The sequence below is a fragment of the Lithobates pipiens genome, unplaced genomic scaffold (assembly GCF_037356315.1).
Source record: "Lithobates pipiens isolate NorthernLeopardFrog02 unplaced genomic scaffold, aLitPip1_a1.2 Scaffold_18, whole genome shotgun sequence".
In the NCBI taxonomy this organism is placed as follows: Eukaryota; Metazoa; Chordata; class Amphibia; order Anura; family Ranidae; genus Lithobates; species Lithobates pipiens.
Window position 1 is genome coordinate 140,638,530 of NW_027507758.1, and position 26,311 is coordinate 140,664,840.

A 26,311-nucleotide genomic window follows, 5' to 3' on the forward strand; every position below is an offset into this window, starting at 1 on the left:
TTTAAAATGTTGGTAGATCCTAGATGGTTAAAGCTGAACTCCAGAAAAAAGGTAATTGAAATACACATAAAGGGGCTGTAAATCAACACTAAGGCCTGGTTCACACCTGTGCATTACAGTATGTTTAACATGGTTTCCTATGGGTCACGTTCACATCTATGCATTTTACAGAAAGGGCCAGGGACTTTTTTTTTCTGGTTCCATAGACTTCAATGGATCAAAAACATGTATTAAAAAATGCAAAATGCATCATGGATATGCAAACTGCCTGCATAGGTTTAAATTGGGACTTAAGAAGCAGCAAAAGAGGCTGCTGAAGTCATGCCTTTCGCTCTCCTAATGTCATAATTTTGCTTGTTGGCTAATGTACATGAAGAACACCTAATTGGTGTGGCCCTTCCCTCTCATAGTCTGTGTGTTTCTTTGTCATAGGCCTGTGCAGGGGGTGTGCCCGGGCACATCCTAATCACTCTGTGCGGTGCATATTCCCCCTGCTGATATTTCACCAAACCTTCCCAAGGGGGCACCTAAAAAAAAGTGTAAGAAATAATTAAAAAAATAAAATGATACAAATAAAAAACTACTGACACCATCCACTGCCCTACTGACACCAACCTCTTCCCTACTGACAAGTTCACTGCTCTAATGACACCATCTATGTTTTAATACATTTGGGGTGCACACCCTAATGCAGTAGGCTGTGCACACCTATGATCTTTACAAGAGACTTACATTTAGAAATGAATCAAAAATACATAATTGTATTCATTTGTGTTTCTTCATATCTTCCTTGAGATCAGCGTATAAATGCATATTTCTTATATCTCATGAGACTCTGGGGAGATCTCTGCACTTAAATTCCTGGTTCTGGTCACCTGGTGTGGATATTATGATGGGTTTCCACTGTGCCTCATAGATTTTTAGTTTATTTTTTTATTATTGAGAGAGTAATAAGAGGAGCTGAAACACAAAGATGGGCGCAAACACCCAAATCCCCTAGATGAAATGGTAAAGGAGTTAGGCATTAAAGTAGGAAGGTCTCCAACACATGTAAGAAGCCAGAGGCTGACTCACCACACCAGGTTCCACCTGTAAAAACAATACTTTGCATGGATTTATCCTTTAAAGCATTAGTTCGTTCACACAGAGTAGTAGCTGACAAGCTACTGCCAGCAGTATAAGCAAATGGCAACCACCTCAACCTATACCTGGCCCATGCAGCAAGGAGCACATGGAAGGGTTATGCATTTCAAAAAACCACAAACAAAAATTCCCAGCTAACCAGCTTACCAGCCAGCCTACAACAAACCAAATTGTCCTGTCTAACAGTTCAACAAGGGTATGCGTTTGGACACATTTGTAAATACATGCGTAAGCTGCAGCAGCCACTTCATGGCACTCCAGTGCACTGCAGTCCTAACTCTACAAATTTGAGAGTCTCCCAAGTTGGAGCACATATATAATAATAGATAGATTAAGGGCAGGTATGCCTGAAGGGAGTCCACCCCTACTTAAAGGTACATGGATGCACTGGACACCCAGAAATAACACAATGGCAGCGAAGGTATCTATTGAGTCCCCGCACCAATTCAGCAACAGTACAAACAAATGGCGACCACCCCAACCTATAACTGGCCTTTGCAGCAAGGAGCACATGGAAGGGTGATGCATGTCAAAAAACATCAAACAAAAGTTCCCAGCTCATTTGCCAGTCAGCCTGCAACAAACTAAATTAGAGCATATCAAAATGTTCACTCTCCTGCGCTGTGTTAAGTCCCAACGTGTTTTCAGACTCTTATCTTGACATTTTAGTATATGTGCATAATGCACACCATGCTACCTTCCAAAGACTGGGGGAGTCCAAATGAACTGAAAGCAAAGAGGAACACAGAGGGCGCATAGACCTAGCGCATTATCCTCAATACGTGTTTAGATTTAATAAAATATAGGTGAATATACTCACATCCAGTACTTGTGTCATAGCATTATCATAAAATCATCCACTTAAATCCACAACACTTGTAGTCACATCAGCTAACGCGTTTCAAGCTTTCCCTCTTCTTCAGAGCCTTGTTTAGATGTCTCTAAATGCCATGTACACACGACCGGACTTTCTGGCAAACTAAGTTCGACGGACATTCGGCCGAGTTCCGACAGACTTTCCGAACGTACGGACTTGGCCACACACGAACGGACTAAGTCAGTTCGAAGTCCGTTAATTTTGAACATGATGACGTAAGACGGGACTAAACAAGGAAGTTCAATAGCCAATGGCTTCCCTTGCATCATATTTGGTCCATCAGACCAGCACACGGACGAACAGTTTTCCCAATTTTAGTCCGTTGGAATGGAGTCCATTGGATAGATTTGAAACATGTTCTATTTCTAGGTCCGTCTGATTTTTTTTCCGAAAAAAGGATCGGACTAGCCCACACACGATTGGATTGTCCGACGGACTAATCCCTTCGGACCTAGTCTGCTGAAAAGTCCAGTCGTGTGTACGCGGCATTAGTGTTGACAAGGAACTTTTCAGTCAGGATCAGTGTTCTCTGTTTAGTGCTGCTGTATATAGCTTCCTTGTTCCTTCAACAAATTGAATTAATCTGTCTAACAGTTCACGTTGAAAACAAGGAGTTTCTTTTGCACACACTTGCAAATACATGCGTAAGCTGCAGTGGCCACGTCACAGATCCCCAATGTACTGCAGTCATAACTCTATCATTTTGAGAATCTCCCAAATTGGAGCACATATATAATAATGAATAGATTAGGGTCAGGTATGTTTGGAGGGAGCCCACCTCTCCTTAAAGGTATAGGGATGCACTGGACACCCAGCAATAGATGGGTGTTCAGTGCGTTTGTTGTTTTTTTAAAGATACTGCTAGTGCTGTTCATTTTGTGTGAATATAATACAGAAAGTCTGCTGTGTGCAATAAAATATTTCGAGGCACATTCACAACTTCATTCCTGGAAGAACGGACAATATGTAGATCTTCTGCCATGTTAAAAAGTCATAAATGCTTTATGTAAACTTAAAACTAACTTAGTTCAAATCCATACAAATAATAATTCAGTGTTTGTTGGATGCTGGAGGATTAACTGACGTGACATTTTTTTATTATCTCTTGGGACTCTAACAGTGGGAAAGTACACTGGAAGTCCTGGAGTGGCCATTATGAAGCTATCCTGCTCTCCTTTTGGGATTTCATATTTATTTTAGATTATGAAGAATGCATAAATATCCATGTTTTTGTTTTTTTGTTACTTTGTAAAGTTTATTATTTTTTTCCCCAGTACGTGTTTGATTACAGTCAAGGAGATGTGTTTGGCTGTGTGGCTGACATTGGCTGGATAACAGGACACAGCTATGTTGTGTATGGACCCCTCTGTAATGGAGCCACCAGTGTCTTATTTGAGAGCACTCCAACTTATCCAAATCCAGGTAACAGTTTCTGACATTGTACTTTATTTGTATTTTAAATCTGTGCAAATGTTTTAGGCAGGTGTGAAGAAATACTGTAAAGAAAGAATGCTTTCAAAAATATATATTTCAGTTTAGTTTATTTTTATCAATTTACAAAATGCAAAGTAAGTGAACAGAAGAAAAATCTAAATCAAACCAACATTTGGTGTGACCACCTTTGCCTTTCCTACCAGAATCAGTTTGTACACTTGTACAGTTTGTACACTTGCACAAAGTCAGGGATTTTGTATAGTTAATGATCATCAATTTCATATGCCCCAGAAGAAGTCCTTTTGGCGACGAAACCGGTCGGGCAGAGCTACACATCCCTTTCATCTTGCTACCTGAATGTTTTTGGCGGCCGCCATCTTTTTATATTGTTCGATGCTCTTTGAATCTGGAAATATGTAAGTGCAATATACCTTTAAATACATGTAACTCATGAGAGGTTTTACACTATCAGCATTTTTCTATTTATTTGGGATTATTTTTTATTTACTGAACGGCCTGAAGGAAAAGGATTGGAGTCATTCTGTGGTCGATTTGGGATCGTTTCCCCTATCCCCATCTGTGACCAGTGTTGGGGAGTAAAAACTTTTAGCCATTATGACCCTATATAAGAAAGGGTCCAAACTCTTTGGTAAGAGTCCATTCATATTTGTGGTGGCAGTGTATTCACCTGGTGTAGGGATTCTGGTTCATCCTGAATACAAGATTTTTAAATTTAATTTGACACATGTGGAACTTATGATTTGTTTGAGAGACTACTGACATTTGGACTTTTTTGTTTGTTTTACATGTGTTTTTTTTTTCTTTTCCTTTATTAGCGCAACACATTTACTGTACATCATTTGTTGTGAAAAAATATCTCACATTAGTGGTGCAGCTTCATTTCTATATATATTTTATGTTTTTTTGTATCACAAGTGCAATATTTTGGTTGGAGTTTTGCATTAATTTCATATGTAGGTTGAAACACAGTCATTAGCTGAAACAGAAACAGCTGCGTAGAAGGCTTAAAACTGGGTGAGGAACAGGCAAACTCTGCTACTAAGGTGATGTTGAAGAAGACAGTTTCATGTCACAGGTCATACACCATGGCAAGACTAAGCACAGCAACAATACACAAGGTAGTTATACTGCATCAGCAAGGTCTCCCCCAGGCAAAGATATCAAAGCAGACTGGAGTTTTAAGATGTGCTGTTCAAGCTCTTTTGAAGAACCACAAAGAAACGGGCAACATTGGGGACCATGAACATAGTAGTCGGTCAAGGAAACTTAATGCAGCAGATGAAAGACACATCATGCTTACTTCCCTTTGACATCGGAAGATGTCCATCAGTGTCATCAGCAAAGAACTGGCAGAAACCAGTGGGATCCAGGTACACCCATCTATTGCCCAGAGAAGTCTGGCCAGAAGTGGTCTTCATGAAAGAATTAAGGCCAAAAAGTCATACCTCCAACATGGACAAGTATATGCAACTGAACTATGCACAAAAACATAGCAACTGGGGTGCAGACAAAAGGCAGCAGGTGCTCTGGACTGATGAGTAAAAATATGAAAAAAATTGACTGTAGCAGGAGGCAGTTTGTTCGCTGAAATGCTGGAAAGCGGTACAATATTAAGTGTCTGCAGGCAATAGTGAAGCATGGTGGAGGTTCCTTGTAAATGGGGGGCTGCATTTCAGCAAATAGAGTTGGAGATTTGGTCTGAATCGATGGTGTCCTCAATGCTCAGAAATACAGGCCATCCCATGGGAAGACGAGAGGGTTTGGAGGTAAAATCAAGGTGAAGTAAAAGTCACCTATGTGCATTTCAAATATCCAATCAAATGCAGAGGAATTCTAAGAAAAAGTAAACAAAGCTCAAATTTTCCCAGTTCGCACTTTAGTTTATAAGTGTTCATGTAGTTCATTAATGTTTGTATGTTTAGTAGGTGTTTATTTTTCACCTAGGTATGTCTTTACTTTTGGTATTGGGTTAAACACTTTGAGAACATAGTTCAGCTTTCAAAGCAGAACATGTATTTACGAAACTCTATGATGAATGCAGCCTTCAATACATGCAGTGATAACAAGGATAACACACCAAATAGACTACTATTTTGTCTCCATTCATCCCCTGTTCAATGCTCTCATTGCCAAATATGTTTGACTTAGTAGACCTTGATAACATGCTTGCAGCTGCACTGCATTCACAAAGCAATGAATAAAACTAACATACAAGCATACCACAAATGATGATAAGACCCATGTGTTCTTCTATTTATAACTGGCTTGGACTACTGTATCAAGAACAAAGTTTTCCTTAAGGTGATCCTTTCAGCAAAGAATCACTTGTAAAGAATTAAATACCCGTAGTGAAAGGATCATTTATAGTTACATTTCCGGTCTACCATTTGTTCCTTCTGTACTACTTGCCAACTGCTGCAGTTATTACACCAGCTGGATGGGTCAAATACCTGTTTCCTCCACTGCACTCAATGGGGGAAACAGGTATTGTATTGTGTCATTGTATGTCATACAAATGACATACAAGCTAACTAGAGGAACCACAGCATTCAGTGGGGAGAAGATATTCCACACCCCCGGAAGAGTGGAATATATGCAGCAGTCAGTGTACCCGGGCCACCAGGAAGATAATTATTATCTCTTTTATTACAGGTATGACCTTGAACTGACAGGGTCAACATTTAAAGGAAAGAAAGATGGACTTTAAAGGTGCCAACACAATACAACAATATACGTATATAAAAATATACATTTATATTTTTATAAATATTGTTGTATTGTGTTGGCACCTTAAAAGTCCATCTTAGGGTATAGGATGTTGGTGCCCTTGGCAGTCAACTATTACCAAATTTCTCTTGTGCTGTCACAGGACTACTCTTATGCCTCGTAGGATCGGACTTTCCGACAACAACGTTTTGTTGGTGGAAAATTTGAGAACCTGCTATCAAACATTTGTGGGTGGAAAATCCGACAGCAAATGTTTGATGGAGCATACACACGGTCGGACTTTCCGACAACAATCTCACATCGAACATTTCCCGTCGGAATATTAGACCGCGTGTACGCGGCATAAGAATAATTTAAATGTTGGTACAATTTACCAATTTACCAATATACTGTGTAAGCCCTTGTACACACGGTCGGACATTCCCACAACCAAATCCGTCTGATTTTGTCCGACGGGTTTTGTCCGAAACTGACGCATACACACGGTCGGACAAAGTTGTCGGAAAATCCGATCGTTCAGAACGCGGGGACGTTATTTCGTTACGACGGGGCTACGTTCAGGCTAGTAGCCAATAGCTTTGGTGTAGGAACTTGATCTGAGAATGTGTGGCACTTTGTCCGATCGGAATTCTCTACACATGATCGGACAAAGTCCGATCGGATCATGTTATCGGAAAATTTTATAGCCAAGCTGGAAAACTTGGTCCGTCGGATATTCTGACGGAAACAGTCCGATGGAGACCACACACTGTCGGATTATCCGACAACAAGGTCTGATCGGAAATTTTTCCGTCGGAATGTCCGACCATGTGTACAAGGGCTAAGATGCACATTTCTTTAGCTAAAATAACTTTTGAAGTATCATCGACCTCCATATCATCTGCTGCTTTTCTTTTTGTATACAATCAATAGGATATCCAAGTATACCCGTGCTTTCACTAAACATCATACACGTGTTCTTGTTCCTGTAGCATATGAAAAGTGTCAATATGTTGAGTTACCTTTACTAAAGAGAATCCTGTTTCCTATGGAATGCTTTGCCTTGGGTTAGCATCCACCTTTGTTATAAATTGTTTTCTTTTGGCCACCACTACATCAGACGTGTTTAGAGAAAGAAAACCTGCTATGCAATTAATAGCTCTAAACCCTAAACCAGTGTTTTTCAATTTTTTTTCAATTAAAGCGCCCTTTAAGAGCTTGCACAATCTTGAAGCACTCCATTCTAAATGTAAAAGACTATACTAATAGTTTTACATATTGCAGCAACATCCACACACATAGGACACTCAACAATGGAGGTCATTTATTCCTCCACCTTTGCAAACTGGTACTCCCTCAGTTTCTCTCAATCTTTCTGCTAATGTGATCGCATTCCAGACAGAAAGAGGCAGAAAAAGGGCAAGCAAGGATGCTGTGCAGGCGCCCAACATCATGCTTATCAACCGACTATTTAATTGGTTGCTAATAGGCTTGCACTGATACTGGTATCGGTATCAGTGCCGATACTAAGCATTTCCATGAGTATAGGTATATGTGCAAATGCTCCAATATCTGAAACTAATACTTTCAGGCCTGGCTCTTTCAACTGTCAGTGGGATTCCCCAGAATATTTAGCTGCTCAATGACTAGGCCATTTTTTGAGATAGGGCACTGGGTCACTTTAACTGACGCTGTACCCAAACAAAATTGACGTCCTTTTTTTCCCCACAAATAGCGCTTTCTTTTGGTGGTATTTGATCACCTTTGTGGTTTTTATTTATTGTGCTATAAACAAAAGAAAAGCGGCAATTTTCAAAAAAACACAATGGGGGTTATTTACAAAAGGCAAATCCACTTTGCATTGAAAGCGCACTTGAAAGTGCAGTCCCTCTAAATCCAAGGGGTAGATCTGAAATGAGTGGAAGCTCTGCTGAATTTATCATCCAATCATGTGCAAGCTAAAATGCTGTTTTTTATTTTCCTTGCATGTCCCCCTCAGATCTACAGTAACTTTAGTGCACTTGCAGTGCAAAGTGGATTTGCCTTTCATAAATAACCCCAAATATCTTTTACTTTTTGCTATAAAAAATATCTAACATTTAAAAAAAAATAATAATAATTTTTTCCTGTGTGCTCAGATAAGGGTCTGGTATGGACTTAGGGGGGACCCCCACGGCATTTTTTTGGTGTAGGGGTTCCCCTTTAAATCCATACCAGGCAACGGGGTTAGTGATGTGTCAATCTCACCGATGGAGGCCGGCGACATTGGCTTCCTTTGCTAGTCCCGTGTACCTGGAGTCACGTTAAAAATTAACAGACTTTACTCTATGTGTGGGCAAGTCCATTCATTTGAAAAGTCGGTGGACTAGCACACAGACGGGCGGATTGGCAGTCCGGCAGACAATTCTTAGTCAAGACTTCTTTCTAAGTCCGCCAGACTTTTTGGAAGAAAAAGTCTGTCGGAGCCCACACACGGTCGAATTGTCCGGCGGACTCTGGTCCGCAAGACTAAGTCCGCCAGATAGTCCAATCCTGTGTACGCGGCATTAGTTTAACAAAGGGGCAAGCTTGATCCACTCAATGGCAATTTTTGGGAAATTTGTGGCAATTTTAAGGCATTTTGTCAAGACAGCCCCGAAGAACTCAGAAGGCACCCTCGTTTAAAAATACTGCTGTAAACAGATGACACTTTGTTTCCCAAAGTCCTAATTATTACAAGCCATACAAAATATTGTGCATCATAAATCTGTGCTTCCCTCTGAACATCTCAGATTCCTCCACCCCCAACAACTTACCAGATCAAAATGATCAACTTTGCTGTTGGCCTAGGATCACTTTATGGAAATATCACAATGTCCTTCTCTGGGAAACACTCAACTCTTAAGAAAACCTCTGTTCTACATACCACCTTTGTAACCTTCCATGAGTTCCCTGGTTCCGGGTCTCTGTGGATATCTATGAGCTGTCAGGGGCCACTTAACATACAAGAAAAGACAAAAAAGTATGGTGTAATCTTCGTCTGGTAAAGTATAACTAAAGGCAAAGCTTCTTTTTTTTGTGGACAGAGTGGACAGAGTGGAGATGGAAATAGAACAACTATTAGGTTTTACTGCTGAATGTGTCAGTGTTAGGTAAATTCACCCTCTCTAGTTGTACCATTATTATTTAAAGTGGATGAAAAAGAAAATCCCAAATTTTGGATTGTCCCTAGACTGCCGGGCGCTATAGTGTCAATGTGCCTGAAGCGGGCAGTCTTGTGCGAATGCGCAGAAATTCCCCTGCACATGTGCATATGTGTTGCAGGTCTCTTACAGCTCCTAGATACCTGGAAGACACCAGCGGTGGAGAGTTGGGAGGCCACAGGTAGCATTGCTTTATATTAGCCTTCATGATCTGGCCTTACATTGTACATTTTGACTGTACAACTTTCTTTAGATTTACCATCAACTATCTAGTGCAAGGGCCTGAATGAAGAAGAATTGAATACACTGGTTAGGTTTGTCCTTATATTACATCGTTTTGTAGATTATATAGTGTATGGTCAGCTTTAAGGGCTGTTGGGACAAGTGCAAATTGAATTTTTTTTTTTACTGTAGTACTCTAGTAGCACATGGATTTCTTTCTAATGCGTGTAATTGCTTTCATAATATTGACTCTCCTCTGGAATGGAAATCTTTACTATGCAGTTCACATTTTAAAAGGCTCCTGTGAATGAGTGAATCACGTAATTCTTTAAATGCCATAATTCACTGTATGTTTTTGTGAATACACCCGTGACATAACTAAACGTATGATCTTTTATGATTACTCTTTTTTTAAAACCTATACCTTTACTATAGAAGCCAAGTTGTCACGAGTAGTGCAATTTAACCAGTGTGTTATATAAGTCGTGTGATTGTTATTGTTTAGGGCGGTACTGGGAGACGGTGGAAAGGTTGAAGATTAATCAGTTTTATGCGGCGCCAACAGCAATACGTCTGCTGCTGAAATATGGAGATGAGTGGGTGAAGAAATATAATAGGTCATCCCTGAAAATGTTGGGATCAGGTATGTAGAGAATAACAGTAAAATTACATAATATCAATGTGAAAACATAATCGCAGTAAAATGTATATAGAAAAGGGTGTAAGCCACAGTTACCCAAATCCAATGGAGGATCAATATTGGGCTGAAACAGGTAACCATCCAAAAACCACTGATGCAAAGGGGGCTCATCATTGCTGGCACTGAGTTCTTCTACCTTAGTAAAGTTGAACTCCAGGTATGATCTTTGTTACAGCCTTATTTTTGTCCAAGTATGTATATCACATACCTGAGGGGCTGCTGGGGAAGCTGACAATCATTGTAGAAGTCAGTGCTACTACAGTGATAGCTGTCACTGATTGGATGAGATGAAGATAAGGGGCAGTGATGTTATGATCTCCACCTTGCCCAATCAATACATGCCTTGTATTCATTGAAGAAAATACAAGGCACTCTGTGAATGGTGCCAGTACCCAGTGAGTGAAGCTACTACACTGATTGTGAGCTTCCCTGGTTGCTCCTCGGGTATGGTATATGCATGCTTATATTGGCCTAATCTGGACCATCCCACCTCCTTCATTTTATTATGTAGTAGCATGCATGGCTAATGTGTGAAGCGAGGGGTGGTGCAGATATAGAGACAGTGCTGGAAGATATGCATTGTAGTAATAATGTTACCATGTATGTTAATTTCTGCCTTTTATGTGCAGATAGAGTATCCCTTGATCTGTACATCTACTACCTTCAGGGCCACTGATAAGGCAGGACAGCCAGCCCTCCTGTACTGGGCCCGGGCCCCATCAGTTCAAAGGGAGGCCCTGGCTTCTGCTGAGCAGGAGGGCCAGATGTACTGTTTTATTCCAGGCACTAACCCTCTTCTGCCTCCCCCTGCAGAGCTGCCAGGTTCTGCTCTTTATCCCTCTGGCTGCACTGCAGGGACAGTGGTTCTAGCACCCTTCCATCTGCTGACTGGGCCCTTGTGTGTGCCCCTTCCCCCCCCCCCCCCCCGCATCGCTGGCAGCTTACCTCCTCTCCTGCCAGCAGCTGCTGTGAGCACACATGTTTTAGGATGGATAGCAGGGGGAAGGGGCCAGTAAATATATAATTTACTGGTCCCTTCTTCTCCTGCATGAACACGGCGAGCAATTCTTACAAATCATTTTTGATTTCTGGTGTTTTTCTATGCTTCAGTTTGTGAATGAGCTAGAAGGTTAAAAATAGTTTTATTCAACCGCCTTGGTGTTCCCTAATTAGGTCTAATTAACTCCTTTCCTTTCTTCCCTTGCTATTTTTTCTTTTTACCTTTTAATGTAAATATTTTTATCAATGTTTTTCTTATTTTTTTCTTAGATTTTTTTTTTAGTGGCACAAATATGTATATATGTATATGTATTGTATTATATAGAGTTGTATTATGCTTTCTCCCAGAATTGTTTTAAAATAGGCAAATTGCAGAATAAAATGTAAATTTGAGTAAAAAATGTAAATTTGAATAAAAAAGTCAATTCGAGTAAAAAATATCTATAGAATAAATAATAATATTTGCAAGTTGATACTTCAATGGAATTACTTCAGTAGTGTGAGTAATGACAAAGTTATTGTCAAATTAGATGGCCAATAGACAAAATAAAAAAAAAATGTTTAGTTTGTAAGGAGTTAATAGGTGGGAAAGCTAAAGTGGTTAAACAGGGTGCATATAAATATGAACTTTAGCAGGAATAGGGCTGTAGAGGAAGCCACTAATTAGCCTCTGCTTTAAGCTCTCAAGTTGAGAGGGAACATACTGACAGGAGGAGAGTGCAGAGTGGAAGAGTCATAGATATATCAATTTGCTTTCTGAGGAAGACATGTGGTCACTACAAGAAGCTGGATGAAAAGTGATTTAATACTAAACTGTGTTGGAGGTTCTTTACTGTCAGAGCAATAAAGGTGTAGTGGGTTAATAAAACTGTTTAGCGATTTTCTCAGGGACCACAATACAGGGCCGGGACAATGGGTGGGCAGAAGGGGTGGCTGCCCTGGGCACGTGAGGGAGGCACAATAAGGAGAGGATCTGAGTTGTAAGAGTGAATTTGGTGAGCCGCAGGGGGTAAGTATTGCTCTGGGAGCTGGGAGGGGATATTTGGTGCTAAGAGGGGTGATTTAGGGGGATTTGTTTTGGGATGGGGATGGGGAGAGGGAAAGATTTGTGCTAGGAGGAGGAATTTGTGCTGGGAGGTGGCATTTGGAGGTAGTGGGGGGAGGTGTGTACCAGGAGGAGAAAATTACAGGGTACAGGACTTGTGTTAGGAGAGGTAAATTGCAATTTTTTTTGGAGGGGGGGCATTAGAGCTGGGGGGGATTCGGGGGAATGTAGGGGCAAAGATGTGTGCGAGAGGGGGATTTCAGCAGGGGGGCGGATTTGTACTGGGAAGGGGGGATTATGCTTAGGGGGTAAGCATGCAGATTATTGTTTTTGTGGGGGGATTTTTGCTGACGAATAATGCTCATACATTTAGGGGGTAGCAGTTTGGCACGGTCGCCCTGGGCTCTAAATGACCTTGTCCCGGTACTGCCACAATATGCAGGTATATGGAAATCCATGGTGACAGGTACACACACATACATGCAAATGCAGGTTGAACGGATGTACTGTATTCAACCTTATCAACTATGTAACTACGTAACAACTAACATTTGTATAGTCAGTGTTGTTTTCTGTGCACTGTGGTTGCAAATTAATGGTATCAAAGAAAGTGGAAATGCCTTTGATATATTGCAGGAGAACATTGAAATCCTTAGTTTTCATTAAGATAAAACCAAACTGATGCTGTGAGTTAAATATTGTCTTATTTATGAAACTGTTCTAGTATAGCACCCTAGAAAAGAATTTGCATGGGGGTTATTGGAGTTTAGCATTTGACAGCATTGCTATAAATTACACCCAACCAGGCACAGAAATTCCGCTGTCATTATCACTAACACATTGCTGTAGCCCCCTGCCAAGCCGTGTGATATTGTCACATGCTTGGAAAAAGTTGCCCTTTTTGAACTTGTTTCTTCTTGTCCTAGTTTGCTAGGTCACTCCTATTGATGTACAAAACGCAGTATGCTTCGCTGACTTAATTCTTCTTGGATTTTTCTTTGCAGTGGGTGAGCCAATAAACCACGAAGCATGGGAATGGTTTAACAATGTGGTTGGGGAGAGAAGATGCACCCTTGTGGACACCTGGTGGCAGACAGGTAAACTGTGGTACTATTGTACATTTTAAGACCAAATTGGGCTCATTTAAATGTAAACTATAATGGTTTCTTCTTGTCAGTTTTATTTATTGAAACCTAAGGGCCAGTTCACACCTGAATCACACAGGAATGCAGCCAGTGTTCCTGTGTGATTCCTGTGCGACTGTTTGAACCCATTAATTTAAATGGGCTGAAATTTCACTGGATCGCACAAAAATTAGTGCATGCAACACTTTTCAAAAACACACCTCACTAAATTGCATGGTACTGCGATATCATGCAATCCATTGCAGGCAAATGCACTGCGTTTGCGATCTGCATTAGGGGTGTCGCTAGGAATATATCAACAGCCACAGCAAATGGAAACACCTAGTGCATTTTAAAGGTGGTGTAGGAAACGCACACAGAACTTGGGTTTCCGCACTGTGTTCTGGTGTGAACGAGCCCTAGAGATTTTTTTATTATTTGAATTAAATGAATGTGTTGTCAATGCACAGCTAATTAGGCACAGCGTGATTTTTCTCAGATCAGGACAATACAATGCAGAGAGCTTCTGTATAAATGCCTTGCGGTGGCTAACTTTGCATTGCAATATATTGCCGTGCCCATCCACATTGCATTATAATGTGCATCATGATGCATGCTGTAAAATTAATGAGCCTTCATTCAGCTTTGTGTGTAATTTAAGCTTTAGCTATTTAGCTCTGTAAACAATATAGAAGGGTACATTATGCTTTGTTCATTTTTTATTCCTGAAGTTTACAACCACTTTAAAGCGGAGTTTCACCAAAAAATGGAACGTCTGCCTTAAGTGATGGTGACCCCCTGACATGCCACATTTGGCATGTCATTTTTTTTTGTGGGGGGCCAGATACCCTCTTTTTAGAGGCACCCAGCTCCCACTCCCTCCTGGGGCTGGGGCACCGGAAGGAAGTTCACCTCTCCTCCCTCTTCTACCTGCAATCTTCTGGGACATGTCACAGGTCCCAGAAGATTGCCCGACCATTCACAGCATACAGCGTGGCTCTCGCATGTGTAGTGCATGCCTGGCTGTGAAGCCACAGCCGGGAGCCCACAGTTACAATGTCGGCACCGCAGAGAGGAGGGGGAGAGGAGCGGGGCTTCATTCGCCCACATCTCTGGACCGTGGGACAGGTGAATGTCTGACTATTAAAATTCAGCAGCTACACTTTTTGTAGCTGCTGACTTTTAAATGGGTGGAACTCCGCTGTAAGGTAGATACCCATCTATATTTTGGCCAGACTTACTTTTTGTAAGGCTACATTTGCTTGCAAATAGTGTATTTGTGGATTTAAGCTATACATCTATTTAATTGCAAAAAGAGGGAAAGCAAGTGAATATGCAATATTCAAAACCCACTGACGAAAATAATATCTTTAAATAACAGAAAAATATGAAGTTATCTTGTGAACATGCAGTGAACATTGATAAAATATTAACTGCATCTTATCTAAGACTGGCGGAATTTTTGTGTGTAAAGTCTCCCAACCTTGATTGTCCTTACATGCTGTTAATAAATTTTTTCCATGTGATTGTATGCCCATTCTACAGTAGACCCTGTCTGCCATGGAAATCTATACTCCTAGGCACACAAGAAGTGGCATTTCATTAATGTGTTGGACATTTGGTACCATAAATCTGGCCCCCATTCCATAGGTATCACACTGATGGTAGGAATGGTCATTCATACCTGTGCTCAATGTCATCTTTTAGAGAAGCTTACCCTTGTAGAATATGTAGTGACTTCAAATATTTTTTTCATAAATCACAAGAAAGCTTGCATCGCCCAAAAGCACATACATTTTGGATCCCCCACCACTCTGTGCAGTCTGAGGAGCAATGGAATTACCTGTTACTTCTGAGTATGGAGGAGACTATGACTTACCCTATTTTTTCAATGAACCTATTCTATGAATGACACCCGTGCTGAGCGGCTGAACTCTTGTGTTCAAAATGCAGCAGGGAAGCCGCTTGGCACAGGACCCCAAAGCTAGTGAAGATCACAGGAGTATTGGTATCTACTACAGTGATTTGCAGCTTTTTGAGGGACCCCATAGGTATAGTATATTCGTATTTACATTGACCCAAGCTGGAGCATTGAAACTAGGTAAATAATTACATTCTTGGAATTCTTCTTTAAATATTTAAAAATCTGAGGTTTTTTTGTAGCTGGATGAAAAAAGAGACTCTTCAGCATTTTTCACTAACTCTTTGGTTAAAATGTTAGTGATGGTGGCCTACAACCGAATGCCTGCTTGTGACATGAGAAACATACCACTCTTCTGCTAGTATGGCCTTCAACATAAAAATAAACCCGCACAATGGGAACTAAAAACACCCTAATTCCGCAACTTTAACAAAATCAGCATTTGGGACTTGAGGCACAGGAGTGCTAAAGTGCACCTGCCACAAGAGGAATATGTAGGCTGCATATGCAAGCTTCTTTCTGAAAAACATATGTAGTGCTACCCCCGTAGGAGTCGCTGAATAGTATAGGACCTTTGTGCCTACTCCGACCTTCAAGACATTGTGACCCTACTGACATTCTAGGTTTAGTAATGCATATTGCAACCACACCAATGAGTTTTCAGCATACAATAAAAAATGCATTAGGCAAAGTATTAAAATATATTTTTTCGGTATTTACACAACTTAAAATAGTAACAATGTCAACAATCAGGTGTATCAACAGCTGTAAACAGGTAGACAAACAGCTACAAATGGTAAATGTTATGTACCGTAACTGGGATACAATGAACTAGCTAACTGGACTCAGCATACTGTAGCTGTAACAATAACCCTGAAGTGCAACTATGGCACTTAGAATAGGAAAATATGGGATCAAGAGGCTATACTGCCTTTATTATTGTCTTGGAAGTACTTAACAATAATGCTGATGGTTCTGCTAACTGGAGAGGTATTTATGGAGAATGTACAGTATTCTATTAGGCGGAGTTCTGCTCTCATAATACTAACAGTATAACTGGGCTTGCTCTCAGGTGATGTGAAATAACTGGGCCTGCTTTCAGAGTGAAAGGATATAATTGGGCACACGCACCGTTCACCAAACCTCAGATGTGACAGTAGTCCTGCTGAGACTCCTGTGCTGGTGATCATGGTCACTGTGCAACTGAAGACATACACTGGTGTGATGGTCTCTGTACAACTGAAAGCATTCAATGGTGTGATGACCGCTGCACCAATGTGTCACAGGAAAACTGCCACTGAGAAGGGACAGCCTCTGTGTAACTGAGGGCCTTACCCTTCTGAAGATGCTGGTTCACCCTAATGTGCTCACTACAGTCCCACGCTGCCAAGAGAGTGAACCTACCCAAAACAATTCCTTTAAGGCCTTCTGAACCTGCTTGTGCCACAGGTCTTCTTGGAAGTTTCACACAAGGCTTTCTGGGAGTTGCAGTTTAATCAGGCCACAATAATATGTTATAAGATGGTTTCTAAAGTGGTTCTAAAAGTCTCATAATTCTCTTCTTTGTATTCAGTGGTAATCCCCATCTAGTGGTCAAGAAAGGGCACAAGATTATTACAGCTCTGTCATTAGGAGAAGGTGAAAGTCATTAGGCACAGTAGTGTCCCCTCTCCTCCATACTTGTGTTTCCCATTACTTGGCTACACATAGTTGAATTGCTTTGTTTAGAACCACTTTAGAAACCACTGTTTACTGATGCCCTCTTGTGCCCTTTCTTGACCACTAGATGGGGATTACCACTGAATACAAAGAAGAGAATTATGAGACTTTTAGAACCACTTTAGAAACCACTGTTTACTGATGATGGGAGAAATGTGCCCAGACAATTGACTCTTGCACAGTTTCCAGAAAAAGGTCATTCTATTTAAACTGAGCCTGATATTAGTTCAAATTTTGCAGTGTAGCCTGCATAAACAGTGAGCAGCCAAGATTTTCCCTTCCCCCTGATACCTGTTTGAAAACCCACCCTCAAGTTCCCCATTCCTGCTGATGCCACCGACAGTATGGATGGAAGAAAGTCTGTGACTGTTTTTAATAGAATGTTTCACAGAACATCTATTGGTGCAAGAAAATACACACCTTGCCAAAACTTTACACTGCCACTTACCTACATCTGGCCCTTCTAATGAAAGCTTATCACAACTAAATAAGCCGCATTGTAAAAATAAAACTAAATTCTAGACCTAACAATAAATAATATGAATTTGTTCAAGAAATGAATGAAAGTGAAATGTACATTGATTGTGTCATGTCGATTTCTTGTGTTCTTCCATTGACACTTGTCCCTGGAGATTTATGTGGTAAGAATGTATAGTTGGTAATGTTTAACAAAAGCAGATCTTAACTTTACTGCTTTTACTTTACCGCTAGCCTGTAAAGTTCATTCCCTTTTGCAAAGGTCTCAGCTAACAGAGGAATTTTCCACTGTAGGGTATTTAATTCATAAAGATGCTTTATCATTCTGCGTACTGTTTTAGGAGAACAGGTTTTCATGTTATTCCAAGTATTAGCAGAACTCATCTGCAAGATTTAGTAGCGGGGCTAGATTGCAGTGGCTAACCCACTTAGCCCCTCATGGAATATATCTTAAAGTATATAATAACATGTCACATACACTTTCACATGTAATTAAATATCAAGAGTCATTTTTAACATTTTTAAGTCTGCAACTTTCTTTAAAATAATACTTGGTGATCCTGCCTCGAAGATCCTTGTTCAGGCAATTGCATGGCCCTATTTAGACATAAAGCTGCAGTTCCACTTATTTAGGCTTGGTAAATTCCTGTGGGCTGAATGAAAGAAATCAGCACAGATGGGATAGATGGAACTCACAATGCAGCTATTGTATTGTGACAGCCGGCGTTGCCAGCTGTCAAAATACCTGAACAGTGCCTGCATTTGATTGGGTGCAGGAGCTGTCCAGCCAACAAGTTTCTGAAAAATGTTCAAATAAATTCAGGCAGAGTGGTCCCGAGATGGCCACCCACTGACTGAATTTTGTCCAGTTCATTAGGAACCGTCCCAAATTCGCTCACTCTATGGCCAGCTCTAGCCTGTCGTGAGGTTTTATGCAAGCTTCAGTGAGTAGCCAATTCAAGTGATGTGGTGCAACCAATGTTCTTAGCATTTGTTGTGCAGTATTTATTAAGAATTTAGCTGAGTTAAACCTTAATTTTGTTAAATTATTGCTATGCAGGTGCAAATATTCAAGAATTCTGTTCTTTACAGCAAACTCAATTTAGTCATTTTTATTTTATTTTTTTATTTTATTGTTTTTTAAATGCTGGGGAGGTCTTTGGATAATTTTTATTGTATTGAATATTATATCATTAATTAATCTCATTCAGTGGTAGACTAGTGGCTTTTCTTTGGTAATAGATCTCTCTCGATCCCTCACACACAAAGAATATATTTTGGATTATGTAGTGTGGATTATATTCTTTGGGCTTTTTTTTCCAAAGAATAGGTGCAGCTACTCCTCCCTTCTGAACAATAGAACCCCTACGACAAAATATCCCCACCAGCAACAATACAGTAGATCTCCCAGCAGCCAGCATCAACAGACCCTCCAGTAGCCAGCAACAATAGACCCCTGACTCAACAGTAGATCCACACCTGCAACAATTGACCCCCTAGGCACATAAAACCCCTCCATCAACAATAGATCCCTGACAGCAATAACAGACTTCCCCAGGCATAATAGACCCTCTGCAAAAAGGGATCCCCCAAGCGACAATAAATCCCCCAGCAGTCCGCACCAGTAGAAACTCCAACACACCCCAGCACCCCATTCAGTGTCATAGTATTGTTGTGGTACTACCCCAATCAGTGCTGGAGGTGCCGGAAATGCGCTGCCCGGCGTTCCCGCTGAAAAAAAGCCTTGATTATATTGAAGTAGGCCTTACCTTACCAAACAATAAGTTGGTTCCTTATGTTTCAGACCACACATACTATATATTGTATGTTTTATACAGTATACCATTGCACAGAGCAGGTAAGTATAAAAATTATTTTATTTTAACCACTTGAGATCCGCGCTATTGCCAAATGACGGCATTAGCGCGGACCTACATTTCCGGGACTACGTCTATTGACGTCGTCCTGGTTACGAGCGGCCTGCGCGCCCCCTGAGGGGCGCGCGCGGCGCGCTCTGTGATCGGCGAGTCCATGAGACTCGCCTGATCACCGATCCGTGTAAGGGGTCGATCCCGACCCCTTATCACGTGATCAGCTGTCAGCCAATGACAGCTGATCATGTGACAGAACGGAGCCGGTAATCGGCTATTATTCCTCCTCGCGCTGACAGCGCGAGGAGAGAAAAAAAAAGCCGATCACCGGCGGCCGTGATCGGGACATCAGTCCCGATCACGGCCAGCAATACAGCTGACCACCTGCCCCCTGCCAGTGCCCACCTGCCCACCGCAGTGCCATCCTGAATGAAAGTAAGTGCCCCCCATCAGTGCCACCCAGCAGTGCCCATAGTGCCCCCAGCGCCACCCACAGTGCCACCCACAATGCCACCCACAGTGCCATCCAGCAGTGCCACCAACAGTGCCACCCACAGTGCCCACAATCTGCCGCAAAGGTGCTGCACCCCAGTGCCGCCCATCAGTGCCCAGCAGTGCCGCCCATCAGTGCCCAGCAGTGCCGCCCATCAGTGCCCAGCAGTGCCACCTATCAGAGCCACCTATCAGTGCCACCTATCAGTGCCCATCAGTCCCATCTATCAGTGGTACCTATCAGTGCCCATCCGTGCCACTTATCCGTGCCACCCATCCATGCCATCTTATCTGTGCCCATCTTTGCCCATCAGTGCCGCCTTATCTGTGCCGATCGGTGCCGCCTTATCTGTGCCTATTAGTGCCGCCTTAACTATGCCTATCAGTGCCCACCAGTGCAGCCTATCAGTGCCCACCAATGCAGCCTATCAGTGTCCACCAATGCAGCCCATCAGTGCCCACCAATGCAGCCCATCAGTGCCCACCAATGCAGCCATCAGTGCCGCCTAATCAGCGCACTTCAATGAAGGAGAAAAATGACCCGTTTGCAAAATTGTATAACAAACTATTAAAACATGATTTTTTATTTTTATTTTTTTGCATCTTTTTTTGTTTGTTTAGCAAAAAATAAAACTCCGAGCTGTAACTAAATACCACCAAAAGAAAGCTCTATTTGTGGGAAAAAAATGATAAAAATTTCATTTGGGTACAGTGTTGTATGACCGCGCAATTGTCATTCAAAGTGCATCAGCGCTGAAAGCTGAAAATTGGTCTGGGACTGAGGGGGGTTTAAGTGCCCAGTAAGCAAGTGGTTAATGTAAAAAAAAAAAAAAACCACCTTGGCAAGCCATTTTAAATAAACCACCCAAGGAGACACCAAGACATAAAAAAAGCTGATCTCTTATTTTCTTAGCAGCTTGGATAGCTATAGCTAGGTCTTGGAAGTTACCCTTCTCCCCCTTTGATTTGGTCAAAGCAAAAGTGTAATAGATTATGGTGAATGAGAAATTAACAGCAGTTCTACAGGAAAAAAAGATTTATTAAAGAAAAAAAAAAGGGATCTATGGATACATTATCTATTTGGATATTAGAATGAGATCGCTGTGTTGGGAAATAGTGTACCTCTGATCTTCAACTTTCCCCCCATTTTTTCTCTTAGCTTTTCTCTTATTCAATGTTTTTCCTCTCCTATTCTTCTTCTAAACATCTTCTAGATTTGATTGGTACCTCGTAAATATGAATGATTTGGAACGCCCATCTTTACACGAAGATGAAATTGCATTTATTACCTTTACCACGCTCAATTAGTTCTACTATATTGTTTGACATGTTCTGATTTTCAATTTATTGTAACTTGCAATATGCACGATGTTGACATTTGTCTTCCAAACTACCTATAGATGGTCTATCTGTATAAGGCCCCTTTCACACGTGCGGACGTCTGTTTTCAGATGAAATACGGACATACATGTACCCCTATGGGATAGCGGGTGTCAGCGGATAAACACCTGCTGACACCCGATATCATCCGTCCCCGCTATGGTCCGATTCTGCAGACGGAGGAAAATCCTATTTTTCTATCCGTCTGCAGAGCGGATTGGATGAACACAGATCTGACAGGGCGCCCTCTTATCCACCGGCTCAGCAGGGATCAACGGAGCGATCCCCACTGAGCAAGCGGATGTTCACGGGGCGGATCATCACGGATCTGTCCTGTGTGAAAGGACTCTGTCATCTTTTGTACCTTGTACAAAACAACGAATACAAATTATTGGGAAAAGAAACACCTGTACGATTACTTTAAAGTGGAGCTCCAGGCTCCTTCAGAAAATATTTAAAGTCAGCTACTACAAATCCTGCAGCTGCTGACTTTTAATGTTAGGAAACTTACTTGTACATGAATCCAGCGCTATCTTCACACCAGCTGATTTTTCAATCGGCTATTGGGTGCTGCCACTGCCATCTCCACTAAGGGAAACTGGCAGTGAAGCCTTGCAGCTTCACAGTCGATTCCCTACTGCGCATGCACAAAGCGTGCTGTGCTTTGGGAATGGCCCGGCGTGGGGGGAAGGAGGACCATGCCGTGGTGAGATCAGCCGGACGTTGGAGCAGGTATCTGTCAACTCTTAAGCATTAGCCTAGCTTAGGACAGTATTTTATTGGTTTTAACAAGTCTGCATGAATAAATCACTGACATGTCACAATATACAGCAGCAGTATTATTTTTTCCAAAAGGTCTGCATTTTATCATTAGCAGTCCTTGCGCTCCAGACAAGTGGTTTTGCCTAGGTTTAGATAATGTCCTCAGCTTCAGACAACATTTCCTCAATCTCCTCTCCCCTGGTGATCAGACTGCAACACTGTAGTCTTGTAGCAAGTCACGAGGTGAGAGAATGCAACATGGGCTGATCTGTGACAGACAATTTTGAACACAGCCAAACGTTGCACAGATATCAGGATTTACATGACTGTGCCATATATGAGGCAGAAGCTCAGTACTGGGAAAAAGATGCTGGCCCTGGAAGGTGCCCTAACAAAGACATCTTTGTTCTGGAAGGAAAAGCAGTTGATAGCATTGTCAGGTTGAGTACTGATTGAGATAATAATCTCTAGAACGCAATGCTAAGCATGCACGCAATAAACACGGAAAAAATAAATAATTATATATATATATATATATATATATATATATATATGATATATATAAGTCACCTGTAACAGTGGTACACCATAGAAGGCTCAAAAGCCTATAACGTTCACAGTTTTCTCCATTTACATGTGTGATGAAAGGAAATGTCTTCTAAAACCAAATCTGCAATTTCTCCAGTAGCAATCTCTTTTCATAGATATATTATTATAATTAAATACACCTTACGGTTAAAAAAAAAACAGTAGCAGAAAAGTATGACCTATCCACCCTTGATTTGAAATCCAGAGTGTCCCTCTTTAATCCACTGGACAAAATTAATTTGGTGAAAGCTTCTTTGTAAAAAAAAAAAAAAAAAAAAACACAACAACAATTAACCGCAAACCTGTCATCTATGCCCCTTTGTTCTGTTAAAGGGGCATAGAGATAAACTACAACATAAATATCGAATTTTTATGGATACAGTAAAATTCATGAAAAAAAAAAGAAACAAAAAGAAATATATATAGTAAAAGTATTTTGTAGCGTTTGCAGTGAATCCTTAGTGTCGTGAGTGGGTTAATTGTCATTACAGAGGGATAAGCATCATACGTATTAACCATCTCTGCCTTCCAAGGGACCTACTGTACCAATTACAGTTGAGCTTTGTTTAAGGAGATTTGCAGCGATTAAGTTACGGTAATTAGAGGGGTCTCATTTGCATGTACTTAGTCAAATTAATTTGCAGAGATTTGTTTAATATCTTTTTAATTTGTTAAGTGGTCCACGTGGATTCAGATGAATATTGTTTACATACACAACCTACAAACTCCCTGCATGACAATATTTTTCCTCTGGCGCTGTCCTATTGGCTACTTGGCCACAAATAGTGGTTTCATGTATTAAAGGGTCCAATTAAGGCTGACCCTGGTAGGGGAAGTCTCCGAATGTATCTAATTCTGATCTTCTCAGCGTAAGAATGATTAAGATTTGTGGGCAGCATAATCTCAGGATGCAGATAATGGGCGGCATAGCCTAATGCTGTGTAATAAAAGTAATTTGGTGCCCCAAAGCTCTTTATATATTCACTTTACTGATAAGGCAATGGATAATTCTCTATCTGGGATAAATGAGTTGACTTCGCTGAGGCTTAGTTAATTGCTCAAAATGGCTGCTTAGACTATCACGGTGCATTTGTTTACTTTGTGGCTATGCCTTTTTTATTTTAAAGTAATACTAATGCATCAGATGAAGCTGCCAGTTTTATTGCAGAGATGAACATATAATGAACATTTACAGCAAACCTATCATGAGAAAGAAAGTTAAAAAAAGTATTTTTCTGCAATCGGTGACATCCTATTAAAAGTGCCAGCTACCTGGTTCTTAAAGCAGAACCTCACCCAAAAGCGGAATTTCTGCTCTTCTGCCTTCTCCTATCCCACCTCTTTAACTTTTGGGTACTTTTTTTGGGTGGGGGAGTGGGTACCTAGTTTAGATGCATACTCCCATTCCCCCCCCCCCCCTTATTTGCCTGCAGCCTTCTGGGACATAACAGGTCTCAGAAGGCTGCAGGATCATTCACAAAGCACAGCGCAGCTCCCACATGCACAGTGGATGGTTGGATGTGAAGCCACAACCAGATTCCCACACTGGGCATTATGGTGACCCAAAGACCAATGAAGAACTGCCCCAGGTGAGGACATCCCCGGACAGGTAAGTGTCCTTTTATTAAAAGTCAGCAGCTACAGTATGGGTTTTTTTGTGTTATATTCATACTTACCTAGGTGGATGCAGCATCAGACCGATGCTGCAGCTGTCCCCGGCGTCTCTGCACTGAGAACTGAACCACAGAACATCGCTGAGGGCTCAGTTCTCTCCTCTCCCCAAGCGGAGCGATGCTGACTGTCAGTCAGAATCTCTCCTGCTCTGCTCCTCCGCGCTTATTGGAGCGCTGAGCTGTGGAGGGAGTGTGGAGCGGCTGAGAATGCCATCAGTCCAGGCACTTGGCGGATCCAGACTTCGAAAGTCAGGATGACACTCTGCCTCGACTGATAGCAGTGACGTCAGTCAGACCGATCTCTGCTGAAAACGGGTGACAGGAGTGCAAGACGAATTGCACTCATATGACCCTTAGGAGATGCCCAGCCTAAAAAACTCTTAGGCTGGACTTCTCCTTTAACATTTTTGAAGGAGACTGAAGATCCTCTTTTAGTAACTTTAATATTTTCTCAGTCACTTACCTAGAACAAGTATGCAGCATGCTATTGCCCACCTATCATGTACTGTGATCAGGGCTCATCGCTGAAACGAGTTAGCCACTCTTTTTATTTGCTGATGCAATATTAAAGAATATTAGGATTTACGGAGTTTCCGGCTGTTTGTATTTTGGTGTTGAGCGAACACTTCAGCCAGAGAACCCGAAAGATGGCCACTACCAATCTTTGATGCCTCAAGGTTCACTGTTCAGAGCGATGCACCAGCTTTCTTTTACCTATTAAGTTGAAAAATATGTCTAAAATGTGTATATAAAGATATGTGCTCTGCTTTACAGAGACTGGTGGAATCTGCATCTCCCCCCGTCCTTCCGAGCAAGATGGTGAGGTTGTCCCTGGTATGGCTATGAGGCCTTTCTTTGGCATAAGACCTGTGCTTCTAGATGAACAGGTGAGTGACAAAGAAATACACACTTTAAATGATATACCCAGACAGTAATGTGGTCCTCTTCATTGCAAATAGTTACCATGAAGAAGGAACCTAACAAGAATGGACTGTGGATGTTATTATTAGTACAAAAACCTTCTGTTGTCAGCCCCCCAAATACTTACCAAAGCCTGATCCAGCACAGCACAGCTCCTCATGAAACTCAGTGGAAGCAGTGGGGTGTGACATGTTTGTTATAAAAAAAATAATAATAACTTTACAATCACTTTCATCTTTTTGTTATTCATTTTAATAAATTAGTAAACTGTTGAATGTGATCCCTCTCATACTTTCCCAAAGATGACTGCTTGCATTACTTGCCACTGGGTCCTTCCTTGACATCTAGACTACAAGAAGGAGTAGAAGGGTTTGGACACTACAGGCATGCCCCACTTTTAAGTACACAATGGGGTTTATTTACTAAAGCTGGAAAGTGCAAAATCAGGCTCACTTCTGCATAGAAACCAATGAGCTTCCAGGTTTTATTACCAAAGCTTAATTGAACAAGCTGGGGTTAGAAGATCATTGGTTTCTATGCAGAAGTGAGCCAGATTTTGCACTTTCCAACTTTAGTAAATAAACCCCATTGTGTACTTAAAAGTGGGGTATGCCTGTACTACAACCCATGAAGAGTCTTGACCTCCTTTAGGCTTAATCATATGTCATATATATATATATATATATATATATACACATACACACATACACTATATCAGGACTCTAAATTTCAGGTCCTGAGCTACTAGCCAGGCCTCATGGGTTACTTGCCGCCAGTTGCCCCACTCAACCCCTACCTTGCCCCGCCCAGATTCTGCCCCTTATCACGCCCTCATAAATTATCTCATGAAATTACACTTAAGTGATTTATGCAGAATTAAGTTACAAATATAAATATTAACAACAACTTTATAAGTTCCCCACAGCCCAGCCTCACCAGTACACATCAATCCAGGCTCACCTGTGCTCATCAATGCAGCCTCACTGTGCCCAACATTGCAGCCTCACTGTGCCCAACGTTGCAGCCTCACTGTGCCCAACGTTGCAGCCTCACT

At 41.4% G+C, this 26,311-nt stretch overlaps 1 protein-coding gene across 1 annotated transcript in view; it reads left to right on the forward strand.

The window, feature by feature from the left end:
* The window catches only part of ACSS1 (acyl-CoA synthetase short chain family member 1), a 200,218-nt gene that overhangs the window by 115,557 nt on the left and 58,350 nt on the right, over positions 1-26,311 (forward strand). Inside the window, exons 6-9 of the mRNA XM_077486195.1 lie at positions 3,295-3,442; positions 10,091-10,228; positions 13,334-13,426; positions 25,111-25,223. Of these exons, the coding sequence (XP_077342321.1) occupies positions 3,295-3,442; positions 10,091-10,228; positions 13,334-13,426; positions 25,111-25,223 (492 nt within the window). The remainder of the gene's footprint in view (positions 1-3,294; positions 3,443-10,090; positions 10,229-13,333; positions 13,427-25,110; positions 25,224-26,311) is intronic.